Source organism: Sylvia atricapilla, chromosome 7, assembly GCF_009819655.1.
Source record: "Sylvia atricapilla isolate bSylAtr1 chromosome 7, bSylAtr1.pri, whole genome shotgun sequence".
Taxonomy (NCBI): Eukaryota; Metazoa; Chordata; class Aves; order Passeriformes; family Sylviidae; genus Sylvia; species Sylvia atricapilla.
The window spans coordinates 1,778,073-1,789,943 of record NC_089146.1 but is presented as its reverse complement, the minus strand read 5'-3'; the positions used below and the strand labels follow the sequence as shown (position 1 = coordinate 1,789,943).

At 54.3% G+C, this 11,871-nt stretch overlaps 1 protein-coding gene across 1 annotated transcript; it reads left to right on the top strand.

Annotated features, from left to right (window-relative positions):
- The first annotated feature begins 1,501 nt into the window (after window positions 1-1,501).
- On the top strand, window positions 1,502-11,634 carry ASB18 (ankyrin repeat and SOCS box containing 18). Its single transcript, XM_066322382.1, has 5 exons — window positions 1,502-2,050; window positions 2,845-3,112; window positions 9,483-9,981; window positions 10,482-10,595; window positions 11,440-11,634. Exons 1-5 carry the CDS (start codon window positions 1,741-1,743, stop codon window positions 11,623-11,625), a joined length of 1,377 nt encoding a protein of 458 aa, XP_066178479.1. The 5' UTR covers window positions 1,502-1,740; the 3' UTR covers window positions 11,626-11,634.
- The last annotated feature ends 237 nt before the right edge of the window (window positions 11,635-11,871 follow it).

The following is an 11,871-nucleotide window of genomic DNA, read 5'->3' as shown; positions in this document are numbered from 1 at the left end:
CGAGTTCATCCTGGCCCAGACTCGAGTGTTCGTATGCGAATAGATGCTGATGGAGAAGGGTCACGGGGTATTTCAACACTTTCAAGGACAGTTTAGTGCCAGACACACACATACACACTCCCTCTAGTGAAATTAGCCCGGGTCTGTCCCAGAAGGTCTGGGCTCCCTGCTAAATTTACCCAGGGAGGTAATCCCTGCCTGGGGAAGGTGATCCCTTTGGCGTGAGCAAGGGCATGTGAAGGCAGGATTCCTCCACGTCACCACGAAGATATTCCGGGGTTGCTAATGAGAGGAGAGGAAAAGCAAGCCAGGGCTCTGGGACAAGTTCCTGAGGTGAACAATCCCTGTCTGTGCCCTTCCCCGGATCTCCAAACCTTCTCCCGTGCTGGCTGAAGGAGCCCAGGGGAAAACAAGGGCGTTTTTCATACCAGAGCGGTGCTTGGAGGAGATGGTGCAGTTAATACCAGAGGGGAAAATGGGCAGAGAAAGGCCGAGTGGAGCACAACAGCAACAAATGGTAAAAGCAGAGGGAAAAACGAGGGGGCTCCAAACCAACGGAGAGGTTGTGCACAGCCAGGTGGGAATGCTGGCCTTGGGACCAAGGGGAAAAGAAGGAGAAAACAGGGAAGACCACCTAGGATGGCCCCAAGTCAGCTGCCAATGCTGCCTCCCATGAATAGGGGCCTTAAGGGGGAAGCCCTTCACCAAGGACCCCTTAGCCCAGCACACCCCATCCTGCATGGACACACCCTGGAGTTTTTGGGGCTCCGTGCTCTTCCACAGTCTGCAGGGCTAGAATGTCACCCCAGCCGTGCTGAGGACACACACAGAGGGACCTCAGGTGGCTCTGGCAGCATGGGGCTGTTTGCCCAGGGACGCTCAGGATCCCCAGGAAGGTCCCAAAATTCTCTCCCAGCCTCAGGTTGACTCCACACATCGGGAACCATGCAGTGTTTCAGTTCTGGTTTGCCATCCCCAAATCTGCTTTCACCAGGTTTATTCCCCAAAGAAGTAGGTGGGAGGGCTGGGAGGAGGAGGCTTTGTCACCCAGAGCCTCCAAGTCACAAGGCACCCATCTCTATTCTTGTCCCCACCTTGGACGTCTCCAGTGACCTTGAGGAAAGGAGCCTCGGGGAGGTGGGAACAGGGAAAGCTCTGCTGGCATGCAGTGGCAGCAGGGGCTGGGTGCTTTCTCTCTCCTATACATGGCACTGTCTGGGAGATCAGTTTCCCCTGCCAAAGCCCCAGGAGGATTTGTACCTCGCTGGCCTTTGCATCCCTGCAGGGACATCCCAACATTCCAGGCTGGGCCAGTAACACATAGCCCAGATTTTTCCAGAGAGCAACCACAAGACTGGAATCTCACATGAGCACCTTCATGGAAAAAAAAAAAGAAAATAGAGGAGCAAAAAAAGGCAAAACAAAACCCAAACCTCCCAGAGCTCAGAGAACACAAATAAGGTAATTGGGGATGCACAGACAGCAGGTGACTAAATTTTTTTATTTTCTTTTCCTAAACACTAGGCACCGTTTTCTTCCCAGCCTAAACACACCCGTCCCAAATTGGAGCCTCCAAATAATCCAGCAATTGAATCCAAGAGGTGCTGCTGCTGCAGCACGGCCTGGTGACCGCCTGACCCTCATTGTAGCCCATGTCCATCATGCTCCAACCCCTCCGGAGTTATAAATACTCCACAACACAGCCTGGACTGGATTATAATTAAACAATGAGCCAAGAGGATGGAAACAATGAACTCTAAAAGCCTGGGCATGCCCCCAGCCAGGACCTGCACACCAGGAAGCACTGGAATGAGCGAGCCATCGGGAGCTGTGACTGCAAAGCTGAGGATTTCCTCCAAATTGGAACCAGAGCGTCCCTTAGCACCTCACACTCCCCTTGCCAGGTTTTACACGGCCCTGGTCACGGGAGACCTGAAGAGCCTCCAGGTCCTGACTGAGCGATACCACCAGGATGTCAACCTGGTCTTTGAGATCAGTAAAAGCGAACTGGAGTGGCAGGTGAAAAGCCAAGCCTCTTACGGACTCTCAGGTACTTTTCCTTTGAAGGCCAGACCGGGAAAATGAAATCAGTGGGTATTTACTAACCCTAACCTGGAGAGGTGCAGTGCATTTAGGTGCCTTAAATGTTCCCAAGGTTTCTGGTTAGCCCACAGTTCTGGCCATTAATATTCATCACTTTTAATATTCTCTCCTGCACTGTACTAACCCAGTGGAAGTGTAAAATCTGTGCATCCACACGATTTTTTTCAGGTTGGGATTAGACACTCTGTGTCTAATTTTCAGGAGGGCTGCTCACAGCCAGAATTCCTCATGGTCCTGTCTGGGAGGGATAAGATGCCCTCAGGATGGCTGGCACCTCCTGGGGTGAGGGAGGTGATGGTCCCAGGCGCTCATGGTGCACCGTGCTCAGGAGATGGTCCAGGGGATCCTGGAGCTGCTGGGAAATGCAATTCCTCTCTCTGGCCGGTCCCAAGGCCAGCCTTCCATCACCCTCCCAGAAAAGACAGCTTTTCCTTTCCTGGGGAATTCAGGATCTGCCTTTCAGCTCCTGCCACACAGGACTGTGTGCCCTGGTGGCCAGCCGGGCATTGGTTTGCCCACTCGATCCCACATGAAATCCTGCTCCTGGATGAGCACACACCAGGATGAGGGAATTTTGCTTACCCTCTTGCCAACTGCGGTCAGAGCCACCAAGTGCGCCCAGCCCCTGTGGCCCACATAAATGTGCCAGGGAAAACCGGGAAGAGCGGAGTCTGGAGCTGGCTGTGCCCGCAGGTGGGTGGGCAGGGGCCGGGGGGCTCAGCCCGGTCCCGTGTCCCGCAGGGCTGTGGGCGCTGGAGGAGAGGCAGGAGCTGAGCAGCCCGCTGTGCCTGGCCGCCCGCCACGGCCACCCCGACTGCCTGCGCCACCTCCTGCGCCGCGGCGCCGACCCCAACCTGGCCCCGGGGGGACAGGGACCCCTGCACCACGCCTGCCAGGGGGGACACAGCCACTGCCTGGAGCTGCTGCTGGAGTACAAGGCCGACCCCAACCTGCGGAGCGACGAGGGCACGGCGCCGCTGCACCTCTGCACCTCCCCGGGCTCCCTGCGGTAAGGAGAGGGACCCACGGCCATCCCAAGGCCCGGCTGGATGGGGTCTGGAGCAAGCTGGGGTAGTGGGAGGTGTCTCTGTCCGTGGCTGGAGATGGGATGGTTTGGCTTTGAGGTCCCATCCAACCCAAACCCTTCTGGGGTTCCGTGGAAACCTCGCCGCGCATCCCCTGTGCACAGAGCCCAGGAGTTTGGCCTGTGGGAAGCAAAAAAGATGCTGTGATCCATGGCAAGGCTTCCCACATGCTGCCACGTCTCCCAGCTGCCACAGCAGAGACCAAAAAAAAAGGATGTTTTGGTGCCAGGCACATTGCACAACCTAGTCTTATTGCCGTGGACAGGAGCAACCCAGCCTCAGCTTTTCCTTCCTCCTCTTCCCTAACTCTTTCTCTTAAAATCAGTATGTCCTGCATCCCAGATCCAGCACACTTCCCCCAGGATGGGTTTATGGGATGTGGAGCAGTGCCCTCACCCCACACAAGCCACGTACGGATCCACTTTGGTTCGTAGTCATGGCTGAGTCTCATCCATGGGCATCTGCATCTCACCCTCGATCAGCATCACGCAGATGAGCATAAAAATTGCCTGGAAAAACACAGAAAAATACGGGAAAATACGTTTCTGTAGGACTTTAGGTGCCTAGATCATTAGACACACGGAATAAGGACATTTTCATTTTTTTATAGAGAGCTCAACCACTTGGTTATTATCCTGATGCGACTTCTTAGGGCCACACTCCCATCACCTGCCAGCTTCCCTGAAAAGCCAGCCTGGCTTCAATCCTCTCCCCTCCAGGCAGGCAGGATGAACTGCAAGTAGGTGGTGAAAACAAGGTTCCAACATCTCATGGACCACAACACAGGGAGAGTGCTCTGGAGAAGGGAAGCAGCCAGAGAGGGTGAGACTTCATCCCTGCTTAGCAGTAGGATTCTCCCCAAGACGTCCAAAAATCAAATTTGAATCAGCTTCTGGTTCAGCCAAAAATCTGGGGATGATTCCAACGCATCCTTGGTGCCGTGAAGGCTGGAAGGAGTTGGATGGGAAAGGGAGGATGCTACAGGCAGCTCTGTGATAAACAAGGGCCGGCTTTAACTCCTTCACCCAAGCTCCCTTCACACCTTTACCTTTATCCTCCAGCCCCATCCTAAAACCCCAGTGCTTCCCTGATTTTAGGCTTCTCCCCGTGAAGAGATAGGGCCACCAAAACAACCCAGGACGTGCAGAGGATTCTTCCAGACCACAGAGGTCCAGGTGCCCTGGATTTGCTTCCAAGCTTGGGGAAAAAAAAAAAAAAAAAACCTCACGATTTTTTATATATATATATATATTAAGAAAAACAGAGCTGCTCTCGCTGATTTGCATGGTGGAGGGGGATGGCAGGTGAGCCAGCACAGCCACCAAGGGGATCAGACAGCCTCGACGTGGCAACAGCTGAGTTGCAAGCCCTGGAATATTTGGGCTTTATAATGGAAATGCTGAGAGCCCCTTAACGACGGCGCCCGGCGCTACGGGGGCTTCTACAATAACTAAGCCAACTCCCTTGAAAGATCAAAAATTAATAGACATTTCAGACAGGGTTTGAGGTTTCGACCACTGCTTTTTCAATCGCAAAGACTTTGCTAAAGTTAGAGACTGAGGAGGTCAAGCTTTGGGTAACACAAACATTTCCTCTTTGATTAGGGGGAGACTACTTTACCTCGCCTCCTTTTTTTTTATTTTATTATTTTTTTCGTTGAGTAGTAGATTTTAGGTCATCCTTAATTTTTTAGTGACAACAAAGAGCAGGTCATTGACCTACATAGAGAGCTATTTTATTTTTCTCCCTCTCGATAACAATGGCCAGAACACCTATGTGCCAGGTTCTTCTGTATTCCCATATACTCGGCAATTCACCATGGGGGCAGGACTTAAAACCTTTGAGCCTCTCAGTGACTGGGATAAAAAAAAATTATCTGGGCTTCCTTCCAGCCATTTGAGCTTCAGAATCCATGAGATTTCAACAAAAAGGATATCAGAGCTTTAATCTAGGAGCTTTTTGAAGAGGTGGGAAAAAAAAAGTTCCAGTAAAGTTCAGTCTTACCTTCTTCACTTTAGGAGCTGTTCATGCCAACGTCGGCCTATTTAGTAGAGTTCCTCTCCTTGACCTCTTTTTTACAGCCGAGATAATTAACATGGTGGGGTAAGATGAGTCTCTAAATTCACTGCACTCTCTCCCTGGCGCTCTCCCTTTTCCCTCTTAAAGCTGGGGATGATTAAAGGCACCTGCCTTTATTGGCACCCCGAAAAAAAAAAATAAAATAAAAATAATTGAGGGGGAGAGGAAGAGCCTCGGCGGTGGCGGCGGGGAGGGGAGAGCAGGCGCGGGGCGGTGGGAAGGCACCTGGCAGGGATGCAGGACACGGCTCCTGCCTCCCATCACGGGAGGAAAAGGGATGCTGAACGTCTGCTGAGTCCTCCTTCAGATCTCCCCGAACATCCCAGGCTTCCCTGCAGACCGGGGAGAGCCTGCCTGGAGCGGAATTTCCCATCTCCAGCTTTGCACGTCAGGAACGGGGCTCTGTGAGGCCAAGGGATGAGACGAGGAGATGTCAGCCCCTGCTTCCACACAACTCGGCCGAGCAATTCTCTTCTCCAAGCCTTCCTCCACCCTGGGAGCTGGCAGCAGAGTTATCCAACCTCCTCCAAGCCCGCAGAGCTGAGGGACGGGGGATAAAAGGTGGGATGAGTCAATGCAGGAGCTCAGGCACCGTCCAAGGGGCCCCATGCAAGGAGCGGTGGGATAAGAACCCGGGGACAGGGTGGGAGGAACGAGCAGGGAACGGGAGCTGAGCAGGAAGGCAGCAAGATGCCTAAAAAGGTCCGGACGAGGCTCCCAAATGCCGGGGAGATGGGTGCTGAGCCAGCGGAGCCGGCCCCAGGCACCCTCCAGCTCTCCCAGCACCATCCCGGACACTCTGCCCCTGTGCCCGCGGGGAATGAGCAGCGCTGCGAGGAAAACAAAGCCCCGGCATTTGAAAAGCCGGCATTTAGCATCATCTAGTGCTAAACCTCATCCGCTGCTCGGCTTAGCCTTGCTAAACACAACACTCGGAGCGTTTGGAGCCGTCATTTTGGGGAGCTGGGGAGAGCAGCTCCTCAATGGGTGGTGACCGAGAAATGAAGCGCCCCAAGGCAGGCACAGGGGCACAGCCTGGCCCTGCCCTCCGAGACGTGCCAAAACCAGGGCTCTGACGGAAAAACCTGCCTGCCACCCCGGGGACGGCGGCCAAAAGCAAACGGGAGGGTTTTTTCCGTAAGGAAACTGGGGCCCGAGCGGGTTTTTGGGACGGGAATTTTCCTCCGGCCTCGGCTGCCCCAGTCTCCTGCTCCTCCTGCTGGTTGTTCATCGCATCCCGTGTGGAGCAAATCCCGCTTTCCCAGCCGGGCTCTTCTTCACCCTGCCGTGAGGAGGGCAATGGGCACGCCCTGCCCTGACTCTCTGGTAGGGGAAGAAATTTTTTTTAAAAAATAAATAAATCCCGAATCATTTTGATCCAGGAGCCCAGGGCGCAGGCGGAGCACTAGCGCCGCTCGCCCCAAATTCCCTGTACCCTAAGAAGTGATTTGCCCAAGCTAGGACACATCACCCGTCACCTGAAAAAGGGTTGGAGATGGCCTGGAAGTGAGTTTAAATTAGTTAAAATGAGGTACCGGGCTGGACGGAAAGCAAATTTACGTGTTTTGCTACTGAGTTTCTGCTGAGATAAACCGAAAACTGAACTCAGCGTACTTCAGCATTCCTGGAAAATTGGAGAGGAGCCCTTTAAAAATCAGCAAGCCATCCCTGTGTCTTGTTTAATTTACTTTAGGGATTTATATTGGGATTTTAGTCTAATCTGGTGGCAACAACCAGGGTGTGGATGAAAACACAGGAAGGCAGAAGCACTGGGGAAGTGTTGGAGCTGGTGAATTCAGGAACAGAGATTATAAAGGTGAACAAGAGCATCTACCCAGAACCTGCTGATGCCCAGATATCCAGACAGGAGGCTAATGCTCCTCCCAGGCTTCCACCTTGTCCATTCACTGGAAGAGATCACCCTTTATTCATAACTCCTTGCCAACCTTCCCTCTGTGCCAAAGGAGGAGCACTCAGGAGGCAAATTCAATATGAAGCAGCTTGGGTTTCTTCCAGCAAGTGAGCCTTGGAACCTGATAACCAAAAAAAAAAACCAACCCTGCAGTGCTGCAGCCTCTGGGAAGGATGCCATTTCCACAGGAGAATATTTGGGATGTCTAGCAGGAGACCAAGAGGAACTAAGCTCCCAGGATTGAATTCTCTGAAAGAATTCAAGGGGAAAATTTGGCACAGTGAGGGATGTGGGGGAAAACCCCACGGCACAGTGAGGATGCTGGGCTAGATGCAGCTCCTGGCTTTGTTGGGAGATCTATCCTTCACCCGGGAATTAAAGGCAGAGGAATAATCCTTGCATGCTGCTCTGTGCGGGTGGAAATCTTCTCACCCAAACCAGGGCAATTTTTGTGCCCAAGGTCTCTGGGCACAGCTGCCTCCTTGCCTGGGAATGCTTTAAGCATGATCTACCCCCAAAAAACGAAGGAAAACAGAACAAAATGGGATTTTTCTCACAGGCTAGGCTGCTGCATTTCTGCACCCAGGTCAGCAATTTTTTTTTTCCCGGTTTTCCCTGCAGAACCATCCCTTGGTTTGCCCTAAATACATTATTTTAGGGTGCCAGAGCCACCTGTGACATCAGGATTCAGCTAATCCAGAGAGATCCCAAGAGAATAATCATAATCAGGGCTACAAATTCCCTGCTGACAAGGATGGACAAGAACAATGAAACAGACTGAGTGTCAGTGATGCCCTCCAACAGCAGCCAGCAAGCCCCAAAAAAGCCTCAGAGAGACAAAACATTCTTTGAGGAGGGGATTCAGCATCCTAGAGCAAAAAATGAAATTAGAAATGAATTAATTAGAAAGTAAGGACCTGAGGATTTTGGGAATGGCACAGCCTCGCCTAAATCCACTCTTACACAACCACACCCTAAGCAGAGCAACTGTGGTGGATGCCTCAGGTGAGGGCTGGCACCTCTGGGAGCATTACACCTGCCTAGGCTGCAGAAAAAGATCCTGCAAGTTGGCTTTTTTTTTTGGGGGGGGGGGGGGGTTGGGTTTGTTGGTTGGTTTTTGGTTGTTGGTTTTTTGGGGGTTTGTTTGTTTGTTTTTGTTTGGTTTGGTTTGGTTTGGTTTTTGTTTTTTGGGTTTTTGTTTGTTTTTTGTTTTTTTTTTTTTTTTAAACTCAGGCTTGAGATCCATGGGAAAAGCACCCAGGGAGGAGTTTGTACATTCTGCTCTGCCAAGGACACTGAAAATCCTCTCACCTCCCACCAAATCCTTGGGGAGGCAGATCCACAAAAAGTCCAGTATATTATTAGTGGTATTATCTCATCATTTCGTTATTGATGTTTTCCCCACATACGTTAGCATTCCCCTTGGCCAGGAAAAACAAGCAATATCCTGGTGCTGTCCTTCCTCCCTGAGGTTCCTCTTCTTCCCCACCCCTGCTGCTGGAGAGGTCAGGCTGCGACTCCTCTCCCCTTCGTGCTGCTTCTGTGCCAGCCCAGAACCTCACACGAGGCTCCAGTGACACTGAGCTGGAAGAAAAGTGCATTAAATGAAAATTAAAGAGGCAGAGAGGGATTACAGGTTGGTGCTCCTCCCTTGGACTTCATGATCCTCAGGATATTCCTTGATTCTGTGAAGACACAATCCTCTGGACCAGGAGCACAACGCAGGTGTTGGGGCTCCCTCAAAGAGGGAAGGAAATCCATTTTTATATCCAAGCAAGTGGGCCTAGAGTGGTCAAGGTGTTCAAGAATGGTCAGGGGCGGTCAAAGGATGTCAAGATAGTTGAGTATGGTCAAGGACACTTGAGGTGACCAAGGGTGATCAAGGTGGTCAAAGACGGTCAAGGAGGGTCAAGGATGGCCGAGGATGGTCAAGGTATTCAAGGACAGCTGAGGATGGTCAGGGTGGTCAAGGATAGCTGAAGATAGTCAAGGATGGTCAAGGATGGTTGAGGATGGCGAAGGTATTCAAGGACAGTCAAGGATGGTCAGGATGGCTGAGGACAGTCCTTCCACGCGTGATGCTGATCAAGGGGCAGAGGGAGATATCGCCCAAACCGCCGCGGCCCTCACTGCGGAGGGCACCAGGGCACAGTGCCACCCTGCCCAGCCTGTCCTGCTCCCTCCCAAAACCCCTGAGCGCCACAACCCCGGCTCCAGCCTCACTCCACCCCACCATCCCTCGCGGCTCCAGCCCACCCCACCCCTAAAACCCGCCGCTGGAGGTTGACCCCCGGTTCCTGCAGGTGTGCCAGGCTGCTGCTGATGCACGGGGCGGCCGTGGAGCTGCCCAGCGAGGCGGGAGGGGACCGGGCCCTGCACGTGGCCGCCCGGCACCGTCTCTGCGGCCACGCCGGCCTGTACCTGCGACGCCGGGCCCACGTCGACGCCCGCAACGCGCGCGGGGAGACGGCCCTGGGCGTCCTCTGCAGGCAGCCCCCGGGCCCCGGCGATGATTCCCTGCAGCTTTTCCGGCTGCTGGCCGCCCACGGCGCCGACCTGGAGGCCCGGGACGAGGGCTGGAGGAGGCCCCTGCACCGGGCGTGCGCGGCGGCCAACGCGGGGCTGGCGCGGCTGCTGCTGGGGCACGGGGCCGACGCCAACGCCATCGACTACGACGGCGTGTCCCCGCTGGGGTGGGCCCTGCAGGGAGCTGCCTCCCGCAGGGAGCTGCGTCCCCACCTCACCGTCCAGCTGCTGCTCAACCACGGCTCCCGGAGGATTTGGCCCTCCGCCTTCGTCAAGGTACCGGCCCCGGGACGGCGCCCGGGATCCCCTCGCGCCTGCTGTCGGGAGATTTGGGAATGGACGGGCCGGAGAATTTGGGGGAGAGGGGACCGTGGGGTTGGGGACCGATGGAGGTGAAGGCTGGGATGGAGGGATTATTTTTCCCCTCAGGGACGGGCTTGGCACACGAGCCGGCGCACGGCTCCGCGTTCCATTGATTTTACATCAAACCATAAAGAAAATATTATCCTGCCTCGTCAGGCACAAGCCAAAAATGTAAATAAGGAGCAAGGGCTGCATGCAGAGGGAAGGAGTGCCTCAGCAGGGCGGGACTCCCCACTGATCCCCGGATGGAGCAGGAGCTCCAAGAACGCACCAGGAGAAAGCCCACACCTGCCTGATCCCGACGTGGGGCTGTCCCAGCCTGGAGCGTGGTGGGGTGGGACAACCGTGGCTGCAGCAGGGGATGTGTTGTTCCCCTCCAGGCCTGTCTGAGCCCTCCCACTGTCCCTGGCCAGGTGCTGAAATCCTGCGCGGCCGTGCCGGAGGTCATCGAAGTCCTCTTCAATTCCTACTCCCAAATCCCGGTGTCCCAGGAGTGGGCCGAGGCCGTGCCGAAGGAGGTGTTCCAGGTGAGGCAGCGCTGCTGCTTTGGCAGGGCTGGCTGAGACCCAGGGAGGGGGGCTGCCCCACAGAAGAGGGGTGTATTTTCCCCACAGACTGGTTTTTCACCCCCACCCAGACTTCACTTGGATGGAGAAAAAAAGCAAAAGGAATATTCCCTAGAGCAACACCACCCACCTGATCCCTTCGGGTTTGCATCCCTTCTATTCCACCATCCTCAGACCCCACATCCCTGCCCTGAGCTGCCATAAAATCCACCCTCAGCCTCTGGAAGTGACCCTGGAGGCAGAGCACTTCCCAGCAGGAGCCCTCAGCAGGCGTTTTGGTTTGGAAAACCAACCATGTGCAACAGGTACAGCCAGCCCACTCTGGGATGATTTGGGATGGCTCCTGGCCCCACAGGCTGTGAGGGACAGCTGGAAGGCAAGTAAAGCCTCCAGCTTGTTCTGGGAAAAGGAGAAAAGTTTTTTTTTCTGTTTTTGGTTTTTTTTGTTTTGGTTTGTTTTGTTTTGTTTCCCAAATTAAGACAAGGCCGAGGCTGCACAGCCCAATCCTGCTTTGTTTCGCTGTCTCAGGAACAGGGTCTCTTCTACATCAGCTCTCTGTGGGATGCTGCTGCACCCTCCCCAAGGCTGGCTCTCCCCAGGGTGCTTCCACAGGACGGTTCCAGAATTCCTCACCCACCCTTTCCCTGTGGAGCCATGTCAGTGCCCGCACCCCTCACCCGCAGCCACGCATGAGCTTCTTCCCTCCTCCCCTTAGATCTTCCTCCCCAGACACCTCCAGCTTTTTAGGAATTGGGAAAAGACCCAGCCCGGGTGTGTGATGGTGGCGTTGCCCCTCTCTTTGCAGCAGCACCAGCTTTTCTACGAGTCCCTGCTGGGGCTGGCGGGCTGTGCCCGCTGCCTGCAGCACCTCTGCCGCTCCGCCATCCGCGCACGCCTCGGGAGCCGCTGCCATTCCCTCATCCCCCTGCTGCCCCTGCCCAAGGCTCTCCGTGATTTCCTGCTGCTGGAGCCCCAAGGAGTGGTGCTGTGAGGGAGCAGATCCAGGCCCAAACCCAGCCTTCCAGTGGAGCACGGGAGCATCCCTTTCTGCCAGGGAAAGCCCAACAGCTTTCTGTGGCGGATGGCTGTCTTCCAGGGATTTGCAGCGGGACTAAAACAGGCTTTGGGCTGGAAATTTGTACAGATTTTGTTTCTTTTCACTTCTGGTTGTGCTTTAAATAGATGATAAGGAGGAATAAAATGATTAGTGGCTGGTAGGAATATTGCTCATTGTAGA

What these genes read in the sequence shown, in the direction of transcription:
- ASB18 (XM_066322382.1), top strand. Translation starts at nt 1,741, where the DNA reads ATGGAAACAATGAACTCTAAAAGCCTGGGCATGCCCCCAGCCAGGACC. An exon ending in ACCTCCCCGGGCTCCCTGCG is followed by an intron (nt 3,113 to 9,482) that starts GTAAGGAGAGGG and finishes CGGTTCCTGCAG; the next exon opens with GTGTGCCAGGCTGCTGCTGA. An exon ending in TGCCGAAGGAGGTGTTCCAG is followed by an intron (nt 10,596 to 11,439) that starts GTGAGGCAGCGC and finishes CTCTCTTTGCAG; the next exon opens with CAGCACCAGCTTTTCTACGA.